The 22,886-nt window shown below is 36.4% G+C and overlaps 1 protein-coding gene across 2 annotated transcripts in view; it reads right to left on the reverse strand.

Moving 5' to 3' along the window:
- The window catches only part of Vps13b (vacuolar protein sorting 13 homolog B), a 553,787-nt gene that overhangs the window by 255,777 nt on the left and 275,124 nt on the right, over positions 1–22,886 (reverse strand). For both annotated transcript variants that reach the window (XM_029469591.2, XM_021183993.3), the window contains exons 28-30: positions 21,571–21,637; positions 17,624–18,032; positions 11,661–11,772 (exon numbers count right to left, since the gene is read on the reverse strand). In XM_029469591.2, coding sequence (XP_029325451.1) covers positions 11,661–11,772; positions 17,624–18,032; positions 21,571–21,637 — 588 coding nt within the window. The remainder of the gene's footprint in view (positions 1–11,660; positions 11,773–17,623; positions 18,033–21,570; positions 21,638–22,886) is intronic.

Genomic DNA, 22,886 nt, shown 5'->3' on the forward strand with positions numbered 1-22,886 from the left:
TAGAGATGATTCAATATCTTTTTTTCAATTTTTATTAGCTATTTTCTTCATTTACATTTCAAATGCTATCCCAAAAGCCCCCTATACCCTCCCCCCACCCTGCTCCCCTACCCACACACTCCCCTTCTTGGCCGTGGCTGCATATGTAGGAGAAAGTATTTCTTATTTCGTTCAGCATAGCTTTAGATAAAGGATATCCTCTCATCTCCTCCCTAAACATAACATTAATTTTCCTCATATGAGTTCTAATCTGTTCTAAAGCTATAATGTAAATATGTTACAGTAAAAAGCCTTATAGTATTGCTTCCTTTCCCTACACGTTTGCTATCGAGAAAGAAATCAAATCTTCCTGTCTCAACTTCATATGCTTCGAAAATGATCTATGAACTTTGCTCCATCCCTATTGCGGCCTTTGAAACCAAGCAATCGAAGCAGGAAAGGCGAAGAAGCACAGTTCTCATAACTTCCTTATTCTTCACACAAAAAGCTGCTTTATCAACTACCACGTAGGAGTTATATAATTGTAATGGCTTTGGACTTCCAAACTCTCCTCCCACACCATTTAAACTACTCAGCAGGTGGTGTGGGAGGATAAACTCAAGTCTACAATAGTTGGTCAATAATGTAATCATAAGGAACCAAAGATGACTTTAAGTGTATAACAGGAAACATGGCTTTAATGTTTTCCTTTTTAAATTGATTTAGTCTGGGACGGGCCTTTTGTATGTTTACACAAGGAGCAGCTCATGTTGAACCATTTAGTGCTCATTGCTGAATAGGCATATCGTGGGAATTCAATGTAAAGTAGCAAAATTTATTCACTTATAGCTCAACTGAGATCTATAAAATGCTAAACAATCCAGAAAATAGGAATGTAAAACCAAGTTTAACTTTCATATCTTGAATAAATTAAATGTCTACACATTTATCACAAAGTCTCTACAAAAGACAGTAATTTGGAAAGTAAATATGGCAGGAGATAAAATGGCTGACTGTCAGACTGGATTCTTGGATGAGTCGTTCAAAGCAAGATTGTCTTCAGCTGCAGAAAAACAGCTGAGAAGCCTGGAGAAAATGTTAGACTCCCAAATGGACAGAGTCTGATCCAGGAGGACTCAGCTAGGTATCAGCAACATCACTCCCCCTTCCCTTTCTCTGATGTAAGCGTTTAAGATTATGACAGAGTCTGTAAATATGGAGTCTTGAAAATAATTTATTGTTGCAAGTTAACTGGCTAACTAGATTCTATATTGAGAAAAAAATATAATGGAGGCATTTGTAAAGACAAATTACAACCTAATTAACTGGACTGCAAGTATTCCAGGCAGTCCAAATTGCAATACAATATTTTAATAAAGACAATTCCTTTCCTATCTTTTTTTAAAAATTGGATATTTTCCTTATTTACATTTCAAATGTTATCCCCTTTCCTGGTTTCCCTCCTTCCTGGAAACACCCTATCACATCATCCCTGCCCGCCCTCAATTCCCCTACACTGGGGCTTCTATCAAGTCTTCAGAAGGACCAAGGACCTCTCCTCCCATTAATGCATGACAAGGCCATCCTCTGCTATATACACAGCAAGAGCCATGTGTACTCCTTTGTTGATTTAGAACAGTTATAAATTAACAGTATCACTCTTAAAGCTCTCAGGCCATTTTCCACTCACACAGACTTGTTAAAAGATAAGAGTATAATTCATACACAATTAAGACCCTATTATTGAATAACTAAACACCTACGTCACATTTTATGTTAATAAGTGGGATACACATCATCCTTAATGCTGGCTGCAGAGAATCTACCCACATGAATATTACAACATTAAGTCAGTAGCTACAATTAAACATTAATAGTGTTTTAGTCAGTGAAACTATATATAATTTATGATCTTTCTTATTCATGCCCCCAAATAAGCCACCCTAAATCCAAGGCAGTTTCTCACTTAATGTTCTTTAATGTGTTATCTCAAAATAAAGAAGTATACAGTTATCACAATGTTTTATCACAGGCACGGATACAGTGTGGATAAGCTTGACTTGCCAGTGCTGGTACAGTTTTGAGAGGCTGTAGAACTTTAGGGTGGTGTGGTCTAGCTGGAGGAAGTGGGTCACTGGTGTGGGTTTATAGCCAGGTTCTATTTCCTGCACTCTGATGTCAGGTTTGCAGAGGTGTGAACTAATAGCCCCAGACTCCTGCCACCACACCAGGAGCTCTTCCTGACACCCAGGCTTTGCTTCCTGGCCTGCCAAGATTTGGGCATGCAGTTTCATGATTCCTCCATTAGCGCTTTGGGCTGCTCCTACTGCTAAGGCTTATCAGCAAAGATGGGCTTACACGGCCTCAAATCATAAGCCCAAACACTGTTTCTTGCCCTAACCTGCCTCCTCTTGGGTATTTTTTAATAGTAATAAAAGCAGCAATTAATATACACTGTGAAGCAATATTCCATTTTGAACTTTATATACACTCAAAAAACTATGAGGAAAAATGTCCATTTGGTTTAGAAGGTAACCAAAGAGGCCTGAAGAGCATGTGAGAAAGTAGAGAAAGAACTGGCAGTCTCAGCACAGAATCATCTCTTTTAGCCACTAAGATCACAGTCACTAAGAAAATTACTCAATTATAAAACATAAATATTTTAATGAAGATGAGAGTTGGTTAAGTAACATAAATCTATCCTTAATTACAACAATGCGGCTAGGTTAGATATGTTATGAACCTATACATTAAAGATGTCTGAACTTTAATAACCTGGACCACACCAGGGTCACAATTGGTAGCAGAACACTGATCATCATATAAAAGCCAGCAAACACATGAAAAGAATTACAGTACATCACACATCAAACACTATGGCCTTGTGCTTCCTTCCTCTAATCCTACTGGCAGGAAATGGTCTACACAGCTTTTGAGGTGACTAGACACATTTAAAAGAAGTCCCTAGTTCAGAAAAGCTCCTGGATGCTGCAGTTCTTAGCAGGAGGGAGAGTACCTCCTGCTCTGCCGAGGACCACTGTGCTACGCCTCCCGTGTCCACAGCCCTGCAGCCACACTGAGAAGGTACTGCAATTGTATGATGCCATTTACTCTGCAAAGACTTAAAAAAAAAAAAAAATAGAAGGAATCACCAAAGTTGTGTTTCCATATCATATATAGCAGGTAAATTCATCCAAAATTGAAAAGATTTAACAATGTTACTTTGGATTAATAGAATCAGCTTTTTACCTGAGCCTGAATTAGATACTTTTAGTGCAAGAATAAATTTCAGAAAATATCTTTTGCACATGACAATTCTTGAACCTGGACAGTATACAAACGATTCTGGTGTACTGTTAGGTTTTTTTGTTTGTTTGTTTTTTAAAAATACACTTCTGAGGATGTATTTTCAAATAAAATAATTGAAATTAGATAAAATATGAATCCAGATAAAAGCAAAAATTCACAGACTATACAAACTAGGAAAGTATATATATAAAATCAATTCTATTCCATTTTTCTTATTTTAAAATTTAAGTATGTTTATAATGTAACTTGACAATGCTTACCAGAATGACAGCAGATTAAAGAATTATCTTTTTCATTAATGTCTCTTCTGCCACTAAGATGAACAAGGGGTGCTACCATCCTATAACCCTGTGCATTTGTTTATTTTTCCTAGATTTGGGGAAATTCCAAGTTCTGTGGTACTATACCTCAGTATTATCAGGTGTTCATTAAAATCACCTGAAAATACTGAGGCTATGTTTCACTGAGCATAAGCTTCATGGATTCCTTGAGTGACTGCAGCTGTACTCAACGCAAAGATGTGCTGTCCACAGTGTATTTGATAGATGACATAGGAGAGGAACTTCTTTCACCATTGTGTCAGTTTATCAAACCCATACCTGGATGACAGGCAATTCAATGGAAGGAAAACCAGTCCCAGAATTCAAAGCATTATTTCCTGTAGAAGAGCTCTGTGCTCTGTGATCTCTAAATGCCAAAGGCATAAGTATATGACAGTTTCACTAAATGACTAAAGCCTTAAATAATATGGATAGAAACGGTTGCACTGCAAAAGTTATAACCACAGTTATTAAGGTTTACTGGTATGCTAGGGGATTTGGGTGAAAATAGCACTAAGGATAAATATCTATTACCTGATAATATAATATGAGGAATTTATGTTAAAATTATGCTTTGACTTTGCTCAAAATTATTGATTATATTTTTCGATTATTGTATTGCTTTGGTTCAGAATCCTTGACAAGAAAATTTGTAGGTGGCAAACACAGGTTAAGGAAAGACAATTCACAAATTAAAAACTGAAATTATCATTTAGTTTTCTTGAAAGTTACCAATGGTCATAAAGGGCAGAACAGTGTTAATCTTTGATATATAGGCTACTATGGGCAGAAGTGAAGGCTGCAAGGGTCTGGGGAGTGTTAATGTGGCTGTGTTTAAGCAATTACTATTTCTCCTGTGGGAACTATCACTTCAAGAATGAAACAAGGACAAATAAGAAGAAAACATTCTATGGCCATTTTTACCTACCGTGATAATCAGGGCTGTGCTCCTTAGTACTTTAGCCAGCATGAACTACTTTTCTAGTATCGTACCCTTATCAAAGTCCAGGGTTAGAAATTACAGAACAAAAACATCAGATTAAGGAATGGTTTCAATGAAGAGGATAAACATCTTCTAAACAAAGGATAAGCCTTTCTAAGTGCATAAAAAACTATATATTTAACCTATGACACTAATGTCAGTGCACACTGTAATAAAGAAAGAGAAGCATGCATGGGAAGGAAGTTGTCCTTCACACTGACCCTGCAGAGGACAACTGTTCATTGCTGGGGCAGGGGAAGTACAATGATACTTTCTAAGGCTGCATGCCACCTCACTGCTGCTCATCAGATGTTCATACGTGATATATACAGGTAATTTACTATGCATATGTAGTGAATATGTGTATGGTCCTTGCTTCTTAATTTTCCACCTAATTAGCTTCTCTGTGGTAAAGATGTTAGGCTCTGGCTGTAAGTGGACACTAGTCAATACAGGCTAAAACAGTAAGTAAGTGGCCCTTACAGCATCTCACATTTACAAGTTCACTAAAAAGATATTTTAAATACAGGGAATGTATGATATACCCATCCTTTCATCAATGAACACATATAGGAAACAAACATGCAGGATACTATTTAATTATAACATTCAATTATTTTATATCAGGCATTTATGAAAGCATAACACTGTTTTACCATTTTTCTGTCTTGCATATAAGCAGCCATGGTACACAAGCATTATGTGCCAAATATTATGGAGGTTTAAAGGTTAAAAATTATTTTAAGGTCTATGACCTGTTTTCAATTGCAGTCTTCTTTTGTGTGCTGTGACAGGTGTGTGAGTGGATGAGAGTGGAGATCAGAAGATGACTTTGGCCAGCTGGTGATCTCCTTTACTGTGTGGGTCCCAGGAATTGAACTCAGATCGTCAGGCCAGATGACAGCTATTTACATGCTGAGCCATCTTGCTGATCCTTCAGGTGTATTTTTAAAGGTGCTTTATTATGCTTCCTCTCTGTTATGTTTAAGCCCATAAATGTTATATCTATACGTTAAATTGGCATGAAAACGTTAGTGCCTTAATGGAAGATTCAGATCAGGACTTGATATATCCCAGATCCAGTGCACTTCATATAACCCAAGGGTGTTTTCAAAGAACTGAAAGATAGATTTTTTTTTTCCCCAATTAAGAAACTCATGATAGGATCTGAAGCATATGCTAATATTCTGTAGCTTCTTTGCAATGTAAATTAAAAGAGCAAAGCATTTAATAAAAAGGCAAAACATATTTTAAAAATGTTCTACAATTTATGACAGTAGAACTTAAGAGTCATTTTGAGATGGTTATTGAGGAAGCTTTTGGCAGCAAACAGACACAAATTCATGGAAATGTATATCCTGCTATAGGAAGCCACAAAAGAGTAGTTACTTTAGTTAGAACCAAATCTCAAGCCCTCAACTAGATCAGCTGATCATGACAAGGAGTAAAACTCCACTCACAGTATTTTCAAACATAGCTTTCGGGCAAGTCACTCTAAATACCAACTATTCGAGTCAATCTGACTTGTAACAAGGCAGCCACCTGAAACCAACTGTACAGTATGCTTTGTAGTACTAGGGATATAACAGCACTAGATAATGAAACATACCCCGACAAGAACCAAGACAATCATCGTTCTGAGAACAACTGTATATTCAGAGAATTAGAATGAATCTAGAGGCTGAGAGAAGGAAAGAGAGCATATTTGGAAAGGATTTATATAATTGACTCTAAATATTGTATCTGGAACTAGAGCTCTCTATTGAAACAGGTAAGTTTTAGCAAACTACAGAAAGGAATAATGTCATAATGTGAGCTACATTACAGCCTCAGAATATAACATACTAAACATTGCTGGGACAGTTAACTTATGACTCATATAGCCTTCCTGGTTCAAATGGCAACACAGAACACTACAGTAATTCCAACTACCAAGTGATATACCCATTCCTAAGGACAGATCTACTGGATCTCCTACTGAAGGAGACAACTTAGGTTTGCTTTTACATTTTATCATGTAAATAGTGTTTTCAAGTCTGAGAAGTCTAATTAAAAATATTTAAAGAACATTAAGGGAGTGTGTAAAAATGTTCAGTATCTAACTGGTTCAAAACAAAAATCAGTATTAAAATAATCTTTGGATTTATGTGTATAAAATATTAGTTTTAAAATGGAATTTGTTTTCCGAACATGATATGAGGAGATGACCACAATACATTAATAAGTAAACACAAATACATCTTGGAAAACACCATGTACAGGACTCAAAATTTAATTAAAGCAAGAGACTGACACATACAGGAAAAAATGGGCTAAAACAGAAGTGACCTAAATATGAACAGTGAATGCAGCATAAAGAAGTGCTTGGTTTGGAATAAATAATGGACGGAAGAAAGACTCCATTTTTTAGTGCACGTAGTTTGTTATTATTGAATTAAAAAAAATAACCTTGGGGTAGAGAGATGTGCCTACAGACAAGATCTCAAATCCTCAGCAGGCAGGTAAAAAGCCAGGTGTCACAGCACCGTCTCTAATCTCAGAATGTGGAGACAGGCAGGTGCCTGGAGACTGCTATCCAGCTAGTTTAGCTCAATTAGTGAGTTGCAAGTTCAGTGAGAAACCATGTCTCAAAATATAAAAAACTGAGATCAATTCAAGAAAGCACTGGTGTCATTTGGTAGTCTTTCTCTTGCTGACTTAATTTTGAGTAATTTGTCTCCTGCTAACAGGTCACATTTCCCTGCTTCTTTGACATTTTATCATTGTTGTTATATATAAAACATACATAAAGAGACACTAGAGTCAACACTACCCCCATTCCAACACATCTGAGAAGCACACCTTTTCTTGTCAGTTATATCTTGTCAGTGTGGATCTCCTTAATCCAATCGGAATTGACCCCCAGTGGAGCTGATTTGCAGCTTTAGTTGTGTTTGATCACCTTTGGTTACTTTTCTGCAAGAAAGGGCTTTCCCTGTGCACTCATAGGACAGCACTGTTCAGTGGGAATGAAGCCAAACACAAAGATAAGCCACTATGTCAAATAGTTTATAAGTAGCCATATTGAAAAGGGTGTTTCAAAGTGGAATATAGTTGTAATAATAGATTTGTCAACATGCCTGCATTACTCCCTAAGCAACACATTAACTGAAGTATTTTACTGAATTTTGAAAGTCTGATGTATATTTTATGCTTAACAAAACATCTAGAGAGCTCCCTTCTTGCAAAACCCATGCCCACTCTAGGGCAAGTACTACTGACCTTCTCTTACATGTTCTATTTTCAATGCTCATGTTGAAATCTGTATTAGAAGTTTTTCCTCAATAAAATCCAATAATATTTCATGTAAAAAAAAATCCCAGCTTGACTTGCCATATTTCAACAGCAGACTAGCCACATTTGCTTGTGGCTACTATGTTGATTGGTACACCTTAGAGTGACTTTGTCTTTTTATAAATGTGCAAAACAATTTCTTTCTTTCTTTCTTTCTTTCTTTCTTTCTGTCTGTCTGTCTGTCTGTCTGTCTGTCTTTCTTTCTTTCTTTCTTTCTTTCTTCCTTCCTTTTTTTTTTTTTTTTTCTTTTTTTTTTTGGAGACAGGGTTTCTCTGTGTAGTCCTGGCTGTCCTGGAACTCACTCTGTAGACCAGGCTGTCCTGGAACTCAGAAATCCACCTGCCTCTGCCTCCCAAGTGCTGGGATTAAAGACGTGCGCCACCACGCCCCGCTCGCAAATCAATTTCTTATGGCTCACTCTTCCCATTACCAAAGGTGCCTCAGGGTGATGCATGTGGGTTTGGGGTTCTCCCAGATGCCAATTTATCACTATAGCCATGTGATTTGATCAATGTCCTTCAGTTAACCTTTTGAGGATAACTATTTTCCTGCTACAAACTGAGTATAAATTCAAGCCATGTTATTCTTCCAGTGGAAGAACAATGTTCAATCTGATGGAATGCCACATTTTAGTTTTTAGTTCATCATTGTGATGAGTATTTAGGTTTTTTTCACTCTTAAAAAAGATTAAAACTGAGCCGGGCGTGGTGGCGCACGCCTTTAATCCCAGCACTTGGGAGGCAGAGGCAGGTGGATTTCTGAGTTCCAGGACAGCCTGGGCTACAGAGTGAGTTCCAGGACAGCCACGACTACACAGAGAAACCCTGGCTCGAAAAACAAAAGTAAATAAATAAATAAATAAAAAATAAAAAAAAAAATTAAAACAGATTAAAACTGTAATAAATAATTTGACTATAAACGTTTGTATGGACAGATATGTACATAGGAGCAGAATTGGTGGACCAAATGGTAACTATGTTTAATCTTAATAAACAGGACTTTTGCATACCCAGTTCACATTCCAACCAGAAATGTATAATCTTGTGATATTATAAATATATGTATGTATATGTAGCTATGTATGCATGTATATTTACATATATGTATTAATGTATATTCATGCTCAATTTCTGACACAATAGCTCTTAAAACGTTCTATATCTCGAAAATAGTATGAGTGTATGTACAAGCTAGTGAGGTGAATAGGGCTATGTCCTCTGAAAGACCAAGGCAACATTGTGATAGGTACTTGATTCAGTCTCCCGAGAAGGAAGGTCTGAAGGTTGCCAATGGCAAGACTGTAAATAATCTTCTCTATGCAACAGCTCTCCCCAGGGGATGTGACAGGCTTCTGATTGTATTTGTTCCAAATGCAAACACCAGGAACTGTGAGGTCTCACACGTTTTAAAGACTGATTTTGCTACCTACATCAAGAACATTTTCATTATCCCAGAATGAATGAATACTTTCATTGTTAATACAACTCCCATTTTTCCCCTCATTCTACACCGTGAAAGTAGTAATCCACTTTTGTTGTGGATCTTTGTGTGCTGATACTTTCATATATTCAGGAATCACATAATACAAAATGAACCTTTACAGCCTTGGCCACTGATATTTATGATTAACATATTCATAAAAAATAAACACAGCACTAGAACCCAGGGTCTTCTGCTTTGTGTCTTTTTTTTTATTCTAAATGAGCCACTCCTACTTCATTCCTATGTGGCTTCTACTTTTGCGGTTTGTTCTCTGATGTTGGTGACACAGCATCTCTGTGATATTATGAAATGCTTTTGATGAGCTCTTGGGTTAACCTTGTTAGTTTAATTACATGAAAATGACTTAGAATGTGAATGTTACAGGAAAACTGTTCTGCCTAGCATGCCTGTGGACTCTAGAATTCTATGGTGTTTGACACCCTGGCACATAGTGCAAGTCTTGTCTATGTCGGACTTCAAAGTTACTATACATGCTTTGAATGCAATTTATCCTGAGCCAGGAGAGCAGAAGTAGGCAGAAGAAAAGAAAAGTATTGTGAAGGATACTGACATTAAAGAGAAGACTCTGAGCCTCCACTAAGAAACTACTAACAAGCCCTGATAGATGGAAAGCAAACGTGAGGGACCACCTCCCTGACTACAAGCAAGGAGGCTGAAATCCCTGCAGGTTTTGAGACTGGAAAGGGAAGGGCAAAGGGGAGGGGAGGGGAGGACGTCTCAAGGTTTATGTCACTAATGGTACAGACTTTATAATACACTTCTTTCCCCATCAAAAGTTAAAAAAAAAAAGGCCTTAAACAAAGATGATGTATTCCTAAGTACAGTAAATAAATGTGTGGAAAGACTTCTAAGTGTTGGAAAATGTAAAGTCCTTTCTAATCCTCTCCCTCCTCCCTAATACACAGTTAGAGATAGAAGCCTGGGCTTCAGTCTTACTGCAAAACACGCTACCATTGCACTATATTCCAACAGCCCTCAAAGCTCTAAGTTCACTCACTGTTGGATAAGCAAAAATTATTTTTAATAGTTCCCACTTTTAATTTTTAAAATCCCAAAGATGGGTTAGATAATTCACAAAACCTCACCACGCTTTGATATCTTAGGTTTTTATATAAACTTAATGAAATAAAAGATGAGAGAAATACTATAAACTATATAAATAGTAATAAAAGGACTGGACCAATATGTAAGCCAGAGCAAATTGGAAAGCTTTAGAAATAATATATATAAATAATATAACTTTATACAACTTGATAAACTTTATATCCACTCAACTGAAACTAGATCATGGGTATGGTGGTCACTCCTATGACCTTAGTGCTGGGAGACAGCAGCACTGCTGCAGCAGGATCAGGACTTTGAGGTCAACTTGGACTATGCACTGAGACCAGGTCTTGAAATGAAGGGGAAAGTAAAACCTCTGTGTCTTCTAGGTGGTGAGTTTGAACATTGTCAAAGCTATGACATCTACTAGAGAACTGTAAGCATTTAAGCTTTTAAAGACTAAGACTGGGACATCTTAAATCTAGACCAGCAGGCAGAGCAGTACTTGTTCAACTGCATTTTTGTGACTTTTCTCACTTGGCATTATTTGCAATTGTACTTGTACGTCTGGCAGCAGTTGCGACTTCACTACAAGTTATGTATTATTTTTACCACGGTCATTACATACGTTCAGCAGTAGAGTCATCCACATATGCTTGGTGTGGTTTGCAAACACTTTGTGACAAAATCCAGAGCCAGGAACTTTCACAGAAAGTGTTTACTGTGAAATTTCTTCTTAGAAGTTTGCTTTTCTTTACAGCTTTGATCCATATGACATCCACAAGCCTACACTTCAAATAATGGCTTATGCCTAAATTAAGAAAATGTTTCACTTTGATACAACAAGACTCCAGTAGGATGTGGTAGTTCTAGAAAGGACCTCATTTCTTACGTGATTAGAGAATTGGTCAAATATGAAGGCTGCTAAAATTGTCCACACTGTTTCTTCGGTTCATGATGACTTGGTACTTACATTCTGCTGCGCATCAGCACTTCACAGGAATACTTGATTTGTCTGAATGAATTTACAAACCCACAACTGAGGAAAATCAGAAAAGCCTACTTTGAAATATCAAAAGATCCCCAGTAAAAAGTATTTCTAGAGGCCACACCATGCAAGTTTTATTGATCATTGTACTTCTCTGCAGAACAAAATTGTTGCAAGACGGAACATAATAAAATCAACTTACTGGTAAATATCTTTCCTGAGGACAGATCTGCCAAGTGGATTATCAGCCTGAGGAGCCATGGTAACAGAGCCAACCTTCAAAACCATAGTGTCTTCCTTTGCTGCCTGATTCACTGTAACAAAGGGAAGAGACATGAATACTACATGTGGATCTGTGATGCACAATGAGATATTCGTGGAAATAGGATGCCAATATCTTACAAAAAGACCAATAAATGAGAAAAAGAACAATAAATAGTTACATTTAAAATAAAACATAATAAAAAAATTTGATGCTTTTGTAAGTCTATTCATGTTTTCTGTTTACCACAATTAAAAATCACACTGAAAAAATAATAAACTCACTTTAATATAACAATATATTATTTTTATTAAGTATATGTACTTAACACTAAAACCATATAATGATCTAATTCCACAAAATTAATCCCACCCACTCCTGCTTCCTGGCCCTGGCATTCCCCTGTACTGGGGCATATGATCTTCTCAAGACCAAGGGCCTCTCCTCCCAATGATGACCGACTAGGCCATCCTCTGCTACATATGCAGTAGTTTATATTGTTGTTCCTCCTATAGGGTTCCAGATCCCTTCAGCTCCTTGGGTACTTTCTCTAGCTCCTTCATAATTCAATGACTTTTAACAATAAATCAACTATAAGAACTGTTTACCTATTATTAAACATTGAAACATAATATACAACTCTCCATACTGTATTTTAAAACCTGTAAGGTCAGTTAAAGCTCAGGGCTGGTGTACGGCCTCCTGCCCGTGAGGCACTCCCAAGGGCACTGAGAAAGGTGGTGGTGAGAATATGAACACAAAGTTTTGAAAGAAAAGATACTCCTGCTGCTTCTCAAGGAGCCCTTAGGATCTGCCACAAACAGAACAGAGGAGAACTGGGTGTTAAGCCATCCTATGAACATCCTACGAAGGCACAATTCATGCTTCCCCAACTGTGCTGCCCAAAGAATGCAAAAGCTAGGAGATTATTTCCAGCTGTTTCAGCAGCACACTTGGTATGGTCTGACTTTGATTAGTCCAAAAAAAGAAAGTTAGAATTGAGAAAATGAAAAAGCAAGAATAAAGCTTGATGGCAAGGGTTGGAGGATGAATATGACAGGAGAGAGGTGGGAGGAGGGTGGGTAGCAAATGGCAGAAATGGAGATGAACTATCATAATAAATATTAGCATGTGGACATCTTAGTAAACACAATAATTTAAAAAGCCCATTGCAAAAAAGATCAAACAGAAAACTCCATCTCATGCAGCTGGGCCACTTTCAAATACAGGCAGTCTGGCTTGATTATAGGTCCTCATAGTATGACCAGTGTTTACATTTCACAGATCTTGCATTATATGCCAAGCTTAATAGATCCATGTGGGGAAAGCATCTGATTAAGCAGAAGGCATCAATTAAATCAATAAATAGTAAGCCTGGAGAATAGACTATACCGCACAAGTACAATTAGTGGACTTGCTAACTGTCTTTCTAGGCTGCAGACACTACCTGCCATATGACGTCTCAACTGCAATAGACACGCAGCAGTAAATGAGGTGCATATGGAAGAAAAATGACATACAAAGCCAGACCCAAGAACAGAACTCTGCTAGAGCCAACCATGCTCTCAGTAGGCTACACTATGAAGTCAAGGTAAAATACAAATATAAAACTACTTGCTGACAAGCATTCATAAATTAGATTAAAATTTTATTACAGAAAGTATTGAATTTACCAAAATTTTATTCATATACAAGCAAGAATAATGAAACTGTGAACTTACATAAGGAAATGTCTTGAGTGATTTCTTCAGTTACTTTATAGCTGGGAAGGTAGCTTTCAAGCCTATCTTTCTGGCTTATTTAACCTGCTTTTAATTGCTGGGCTACATGAGGGAATGTTTGTGTTTAAAATATTTTAAACATGAAAATCAATACCTTCCTTCTTTGCCTTAGCTGTTTTAAGTGAGCCTCATCAGGAACCACTCATCCCAGGAGAAGCACGATATATCTAAAACACAGCACTCTATGATGAAATAAAAGCTAAAGAGGAAAGTGAAACAACTATAGATTTAGAACCTTGATAACTGTGAAAGAGGCAAACAACACTTAGACTGAACCAAGGTGCAACTCAAAGTGAAAATACACGTTTTGCTCACAAATACTGTGAGAACCATTTAGTACATCAATTAGATAGACTGGTAAGGCAAGTGAGCAAACAGGAAATACAAGGCAAAGGTTTATCTGAGTCAGTAATATCAGTATAATTACTAACACAGGCACATACATACACATGCATACATGCACACATCTACTAGAGTATAACTGCAGCCTTTTCAGACTGAAAACTTACTATGCAGATCAGCATGGCCTTGGACTTATGGCAATCCTACTGCCCCCACTAAGGAGTTCTGTGATTACAGGCACAGCCCACAAGCGTCGATGGATTTATGTTTTTAAAGTACCAGCTTATACTAGTTCACTTAGAAAAATTAACTTGCTGATACTGTTTTGTAGTCTTGGTAGTTTTAAACTTAGTAATTTGTTAATGAAATAAACTCATGGAGCTATTAAAAGTTGTATTTGTAATTAATATTAACTATTATAAATATTGTGTGAAATGGAATGAAAAGTTATATTTCTAAAAATATTTCTAAAAATATAACTTTTAGGCTAGAAGTTCATCCCAGAGATACTGTGTTCATGAGGAGTGAGGTTCCATGCTCTGCACTAGGAGGAGGAGGAAGAAGAGGAAGAGAGGAGGGAGAGGAGGAGGGAGAGGAGGAAGAGGAAGAGGAGGAGAAGCCAAAAAAAGTAGTGTTAAATATGAGAAAAGAAACTTTACAGCCAATTAATGCTAAAGGTAATTAATTAAAGGAAACAGAGTCCTTTGTAAAGCAAGGCCTTCAGTGGCGTCCAAACTGTGGTACCAACAGCCTCCTAGCTCATGTATTTGCAGGTCCTACCTCCTCTCAGTATGCTACCTATGTTTATTTTTTCCCTCATCTCAACCTTTCATCTCCAATATCATTTTCTGCTTAGGTTTCAATGAAATTTGGCTTTACCAATTTACATTCAACTGAAACTAAAATATGTATGGAATAGAAAACATAAGACACATTCTCAAAGAATCTTTGTGATACAAAAGAACTAATTACCATGAGTTATTTAAATTAAATAAGAGCACTGGCTCAGTAGATAAGGGTGCTTGTTGCTGATTCTAAGACTCTGATTTTGATCCTTCAGGAGGATAAAGGACTCCCCTAAATTGTCCTCTGACATCCACATGCCTATGTGACATTCTCCCTTCCATTCATAAATTACCTATTCAGTTGAAAAGTTCATAAAGAAGGATGGCTAGATAATTTATGTGGTATTTCTTAACAGTCATCTCTACCACAGTCATGAGAAAATGATAACCTAACTTGCAAATTTGGCCCTTAGGAAATTATCCTCTGTAAAAATTTAAGTTCTTTAAGCCACTGTAAATTTATTGTAAATTATTTATTTATTATTCATTAAATAGTCATCTAACTGAAGAGTAACTAGACAATAGCATAAAGGTCATTCTATCTGCAAGGGATGTGAGTTCTTCCCAATGTGCTTATCAGGTGGTCACACATCACCTGCTCACAAGGGTCAACTATATTTTATGATAACTGTGCTGTATAAAATATGTAAGCAGAGGAAAACAACTGCATAGTTCTGCTATAACAGAGCATATCTGAAAATATTAACTTTCAATCTCACAGCAAGTAATTTCTAAGTAAAATAGTCATAAAGGCAGGAACAAGTATATATTGAGAATTACTAATACATTGAAGTTAGTTCTAGGTACCTTGGCAAGTCTATAAACCTCTATAAATGCTTTTTAATTATTGAAATGAAAAAGATTACTGTTTTAATAAACCTTAGTAACTGGTAATATTCAAACAGACTATCTTCAGTTAATTAAGATTATCTGTGCAGGTAGAGGAAACAACAGAGAATAGATTCTGAGAACACAGAATATAACAGACGCTTTACTCTGGTGTTTGTTAACTACTGGACACTTAGTCTTTCTTCTACCTCTACATAATAAATAAGAAAACAGAAAAGAAAGACTGCTCCTATTTCTATGTAACATGGACTAGGACATGTATCTTAAATACTTACCTTTTTCTTTTCTCTTGTACTCGTAAGAATACAATGATTAGCACGGTAGTTGCTATGGATTGAAATCGATTATTCCTCCAAAGTGCTTATGTTGGGGCTAAAACCAAGATGATGGTGTTTAGAAGTGGGGCCTCTCATTATGAGACCCATCCAGGGCAGGAACCAGTCCCTCACACTATTAATAATGCTGTGTTGTGCTTGCAGTCAGGAGCCTAGCATAGCAGTCCTCTGAGAGTCTCTACCCAGCAGCTGACTGAGACAGATGCAGATACCCACAGACAAACATTGGAAAGAGTTTGGGAGCCCCTGTGGAAGAGTTAGGGGAAGGATTGAAGGCCCTCAAGGAGATGGCAACCCCACAGAAAGATCAACAGTATCTATTAACAGGACCCCTGGGAGTTTCCAGAGACTGAACCATCAACCAAAGAGCATACATAGGCTGGTCCAAGGCCCCCAACACATATGGAGCAGAGGGCTGTCTTGTCTGGTCTCAGAGGGAGATGTGCCTGGTGCTGCAGAGACTTGATGGACCAGGGTGGGAGCTGCCCTCTCAGAGGTGCAGGTGAAGGGGTGGGGGAAGGAACTCTGCAAGGGGGAACCAACATTTGGTATATAATTAATTAATTAATGAAGAAAGAAGTGGCGCTTCTATGAAGTAATAATTCATTCATAAGCATTTCATCTGCTATAAAAGGTCAATGCGTTTGTCCCTTCTGCTACTTTGTTCTGTTTTGTTTTGTTTTGTGAGGTTCCAGCAATGACATACCAATTTGCAAGCAGAAAAGAACCCTCATCATGTAGAGAACCTGCTAGTGCCTTTATTTGGCTCTTCAAAGCACCCAGACTGTAAGAGATAAATTTCTACTATTTCCTAATTGTCAGATTAAGGTACGTGTAACCACAGGAATAGACAATGGTAGCACAGGAAAGATCATAACTCCTCATTTTCTGCAGCTCAGAATGGCATGATGGTAAATATGGCCACAGATGTATTTGTGATAGTAAGATATGAGGCATACAGAGTTCTGATTTAATAAAAAGGGTGCAACCTCCTCACGGGAATAATTCTATTAAAGAAGAATTAAATATGAGTCTGCTGCTTTATGTTGTCTCCTAGAGTCACTGCTTGCAAGCATCTTACACTATGAAGAGCGTTTCTGGAGCCATTATGCTATTGCTTCAGCCTGCAGTCCAACAAAGGTCTAGCAGCTCCATTTTACTCAGGTGAACTTAGCTTAGTGTGCTCAATTCCAAAAGTGGCAGAGCTATTTTTTTAAAAACTCAATCTGTATAATCTCAAAACTCACACCATTATCAATGGAGCTATTAACGTCTCTCAAAATTGCTACATCTTTCAATTCTTTTAAGACAACAAAGTTTAAGACTCCAATGAGTTTAATACAACATAAGACGGGACTTCCAGAAGGTACTAGGAAGCCCAGAGAAGAAATGTTGGTCTGTGGACAAGTTTTCTTCCTATTCTTCATCATGGGCATTTATATCAGGATTTTCATAAATTTCATTATTATGAATAATTATTTGGATTTTTTAATAAAATTTTACATATCTTGGATAGTAATTGAGTACAGCATTAGAATTCCAGACAGAAAGCAAAATGCTACAGAATAAAAATAATCTGTTTTCTAATTCTACTAAATAGTGAATAACTCCTGTAAAAAAGCCATAATGTAGTAAGTTTTCATTCATATAATAATAAGAGAAATTATTTAATCCAACCCTCCTACCCACCCATCTCCAAGCTTCACAAATGGAAAAAAAAAAAAAAGAAAAAAGAAAGCAGAAAACTATACCTGCAACAGTTGACTGTGTTTCTTCTGTTTGGGGAACAAAAATTCTGATGACACTTGTATTGATATAAATCAAAGGTAAATTGCGTGAAGTTAGTGTATGGGTTCTCATGGGCTGACCTGAAGATTTTCTTTTCTCTCTTTGGGTCTTTGGGAGTTTAGTGTGAAATACGCTTGCAATTGCATTAAGTAAAGGAAAGCACACAACAATATCAAACGCTTGTGCAGAAAGAAGAATTTCATGAAGAAAATGAGGCGAGCCATCCATTAAACCTTCAGATAACTTATAAAAGCTTCTTCGCTCATTTCTTGAGGTTAACTTGTGGCGGACATTTTTTGTTACAGCTTTTGTGTATGTCAGAGAAAGAAATCCATGCTGCTGATGAGCACCATCTAGAAGTTTTGTAGTTGTCTGTTTCAGAAAACGAAAGCAGAATACACATTTCATTTTATTTAAAAAAAATAGACAGTATTTGTGAAAGAGAGAAAAAAAAAGGACTAGAATATTGACCTTCTTGTATTGGTCATCCTACACTCAATAAACATGAGAGTGTTTTTCCCCTAATCAATTAGTGGTACATAAAATTCTATTTTACATATCACTTAACATAACACTATACTAGAAATTATCTATCTCATTTCCAACACCTCTTCCCAATACCTAACAAGAAAAAGAGCACATTGGATAAACAGGACAAAGGAACCAAGAAGCCTTGTTGTCTCTGGGTCTGTGATTCCATCTACCCAGGACCCCTTTCTCACTCCTTCCTTCAGGTTTACACCTATAACCAACAACAGATCAGAGGCGAAACCTATGTAATTCTGAGAAACCTATGTAAAACTGCTGAGTTTTTTACTTTTTTCTGTGGCTTGTTTGCTCTGACTTTGTGTGTGTGTGCACGCGTGTGCATGTTGTGTGTGTGTGCGCTCGTGCGTGCGTGTTGTGTGCACGTGCAGGTGTGCACGTGCTAGTAAGTACTCTACTTCTGAGTTCAATTGTCTGCTAGATTTTTAAACTGGATTTTATAACTCTGTATGAATTTTTCAAGTTGATTACCTTGACCATTGGGAAACACATGGAAAGTAATCATTTAGTGCTGAGATATCATGTCCCCTAGTGATCTGCCTTCACACCATTTAGTCCTTCCAAGCTTCCTCTTTGTAGCTATTGTCTGCTTCCCTTCTTTTCTTTCTATGCTTGAAACAAACAAAACCACAGTAAAGCTAGATAAAGTGCTGTACTTTGATTCCTAAGTGTTGGCCAGTAGGCAACAACAACAGGTGGAAAGGGCCTGCTGTCACCCCAGTAGAGAGGGAACAGCAATGTTCCATTCCCAGGTATCTAAATAAACCAGTCCATAAAAAGCTTCTATTGAAACCCTGGAAAGAGCATAAAAAGCATTTCAATACATGCATAAATTTTTTTAAAATGTTTTTTAAAAAACTTTGAAACATGTCAAATACAAGCACTCTTAAAAGGTTAGCTATACAAGGAAAATTATACAGTAATATACATTTTCTCTCTCTCTTCTCTCTCTCTCTCTCTTTCCTTATCTTTCTTTCTTTCTTTCATTTCTCTTTCTTCTTCCTTATCTCTTTTTCTTTCTTTCTTTCTTTCTTCTTCCTTCCTTCCTTCCTTCCTTCCTTCCTTCCTTCCTTCCTTCCTTTCCATTTCAATTGTTATCCCCCTTCCCAGTTTTCCCTCCACAAACCCTCTATCCCATCCCCCTTGCATTTTCTTAAACTGCTGTACTTAAGTAAGGAGAATAAATACACATAAAACATTTGTTTTCATATTTCCCAATGGTTAAAATCAGCATTTTATTTAAAATTTAAAATGAATAATTAGAGAGCACAAGTAATTAAGAACTTTTCATAGAAGTGACTCTTGTGGGGGCTAATCCTAGGGCTTGAGCCCTGGAACTCCTCATGCTTACAGTCCCTTACAGAGTTCCAGCCCTACTCTAGGGCAATTAATTCTTTTTCTTTTTGATTATTTTTTTGTTCTGTTCTGTTTTGTTTTGTTTTGTTTTTCCAAGACAGGTTTCTCTATGTAGCCCTGGCTGTTGTGGAACTCACTCTGTAGACCAGGCTGTCCTGGAACTCAGAAATCCGCCTGCCTCTGCCTCCCAAGTGCTGGGATTAAAGGCATGAGCCACCACTGCCAAGCAACTTTTTTTAACTGTAGAGAGAAAATGTCAAAAAATTTAAAAGCTTCAAAATAAGATCTGTTGAGTTGTCTGAAGACATTTAATGTGATTAAGACTGTTTCTTAGGGCTCACTGACAGTCACCCCCTCCTAAGAATGCAAATGAGCATTCAGGTGAATGACTAGAAATCCAAGGAGCTTCTACTCTCAGACTGCACACCTCAGACTCCTGTTTGTAGTAGGAAAGAAACTATTAGAAAAAGTTAAAATTGAATGAAAACAGTATTAGATATTATACAAATAAACTAGTAAGCTTTATTTGTAAGGATGAAATCATAGGAAATATTTCATAAGGATAATATTTACATCTTTTCAGGTTTATATGAGAACAAGGAAGAATTTTGTAAACACTGAGAAAATATTAATTTTGTGGTGACTTAGTACACTAAGCAGCAGCTACATTTTAAAATTTCATGAACTTTATTAACTTTAAGAATTTCACTTAAAGGAATGAGTCTAATAATGTATTTACATGTTGAATCACTCAAAAAAATATATCTTTGATATGTCTGAAAGTTACTAGGATGTACCCTAATTTAATTTTGTACCCAGGAAACAAGAACACTACAAACTTGTTTTGATTAAAGACAGCAATAAAAAAGTACTTCTATTAGCTGCGAGATGACAACTGCTAAGAGAACAAAACCAAACGAAACCAGGGAAAACACAAAGGAGTCTGGGCAAGAAGTAACCCAGGAATGACACACTGTATTGGTCAACGCTTGATAGTTCAATACAAGTAGAAAGCCATTTTACTTAATAACTTATTATGATTTTCTTATATTGATGACAATATTAACTCTTACTCATAAGCTCAGACTAGCTATATACATACAGATGACAATCAGCATATGACAGAAGGAATTTATGATACAAAAACAGATTATAGTTCACTCTATTTCAAAGAGTATTTCATTGACAGCAATGAAAATCAAGTTCACTGCATGGCAGCTGAGGTCCTATTTTAGGTACTCGCTAGGGGAATTCTGGGGTTCAGCTTTAAAGTGATTTCTTACAGAAGAAAGGAAGGCAGGACAGTTACTTCAAGAGTCCTGCTTGCTAAGGGGTCGAACCAACAAGGTGCAAGTGTCCAGCTAGTCAGTACAGGAAAGGAAGACACCTCCACAGTGCCCCAACACTCTTCTCCAAGGCTTGAGGTGACTGATGGACAGAATCGAAGAAATGAGAAGACAAAAAAAGCAACAAAAGTCACAATGAGACAGAGAGAAGAGAGAGACAGAGAGCAACAGCTTGAGCTGGAAAGATTTTTATTCTGCTAAAGTTTCATATGTTCAGCTCTGAGCCACATCTCAATATGGCCTCTGTACTCTCTTCTGTAAAATCATAACAGATGGAGGTAACTAAAAATAAATAAATAACGTAATTGATCTCCATATACAAATATTACTTTAAGTTTTTAGTACTGGAACTTACATATGAAAGGAAAAATCTTTCAGAATGTCAGAATCACAATTCATAAATGATAAAATATAGTAATAAATGTGATACAATCCTACCTTTGCATTTTGATAAGTTTAACTGCTACAAAGACATTGGTTACAAAACATGAGCAGATTAAAAGACTAAGCAATTCTAATTTAAAAAATAATTTTAGAGGAAAAAGTCTAAAAGAATGGACTGAGTTCTATTTCTTAATATAATTATTCCTGTTGCAAAGTAAAACAAATAAAAATAATTTAAAATATATTCTGAAAAATAAAAATTACTAAATGAGTCTTACCACAGGTTTTTCTTTGCACTGCAGAAACACTCCTTCAAAATGTCCTGACTGCCAACCTTCCCCAGGCCTGGAAAACACAAGTTCACCTTATGTGTTCTCTTCAATTTCTCTCAATTAAAAAACTGACCATACATCAAAATACCAGAAGATCTAAAGTAACGCATGCTGTACTGAGCACAGATGTAACAGTGCAGCCAGCAGACCCACTTACAGCAGCACAGCATGCTCTGAGCTCTGCATGGGAATAGTTCTCCTGATAACAGACTTAGCTGTTTTTCTTTTTATCGATTTTTGTCTCTTCTATAGATGAGAAGGCACAGAAAGGTAAAAATCTTTATCTATTTTATTTAACTCTGTATCTCCAGTGATCAAAGAGATCAGCATATAAAATATATTAGTAAGCACATCATTATACTGATAAATTATTTAAAATTTAGAATGTCTATAAATTAACAGTAAAACTATGGACAAACTATAGTACATAGCCGGGCATGGTGGTGCATGCCTTTAATCCCAGCACTTGGGAGACAGAGGCAGGTGGATTTCTGAGTTCGAGGCCAGCCTGGTCTACAGAGTGAGTTCCAGGATAGCCAGGGCTACACAGAAAAACCCTGTCTTGAAAAAAAAAAAAAAAAAAACAAAAACAAAACAAAAAAAACCCCAACCAACCAACCAAACAAAAAAAACCTAAAAAACCCAAAACTATAGTATATAATATTCATATCAGAAAATGCTTCAGCTCTTCAATTGATATATTACATGAAAAATCATTTCATTTTAAATATATTGTACTGGGAAGAAGTTAAAGAAATAAAAAAATCATCAAATGCCAATTAACCACTCATTGTTAATATGAGATCATATTAATGAAATGACAACCTGATTATTAAGATAATATTATAACAAGTTCTACAATACAGCAACTGACATACTGTATATTTCATAATGATAATTTCCAGCTATCTATCATAGATTTGTACATATTGGTATATTAAGTATGACATGTGAGAAAAGACAAATATAAAAGTAAAACTAGATATGTTTGCAAAAAAATTTTTGAAAATGTAATTACAGACCTGTACATGTACAAAAAGACATTGTGCACCCATAGCTACACAATAAAAATTTTTAAACTGATACATATTATGAATCTCTTAAGAAAATATGTCTTAAGACTATTTCTAGGGGAAATTACCATGAAACTGAAAATACAATACTATTTAAAATATTTTAAAAGTATCTTTAGATTTTTATAGTATGTGTGTTATATTTCAAATTAAGAATAAAACTCTTAGTTACACTATAAATTCAAAAAA

Source organism: Mus caroli, unplaced genomic scaffold (assembly GCF_978045245.1).
Source record: "Mus caroli unplaced genomic scaffold, Mus_caroli_1 scaffold_16, whole genome shotgun sequence".
Classification (NCBI taxonomy): Eukaryota; Metazoa; Chordata; class Mammalia; order Rodentia; family Muridae; genus Mus; species Mus caroli.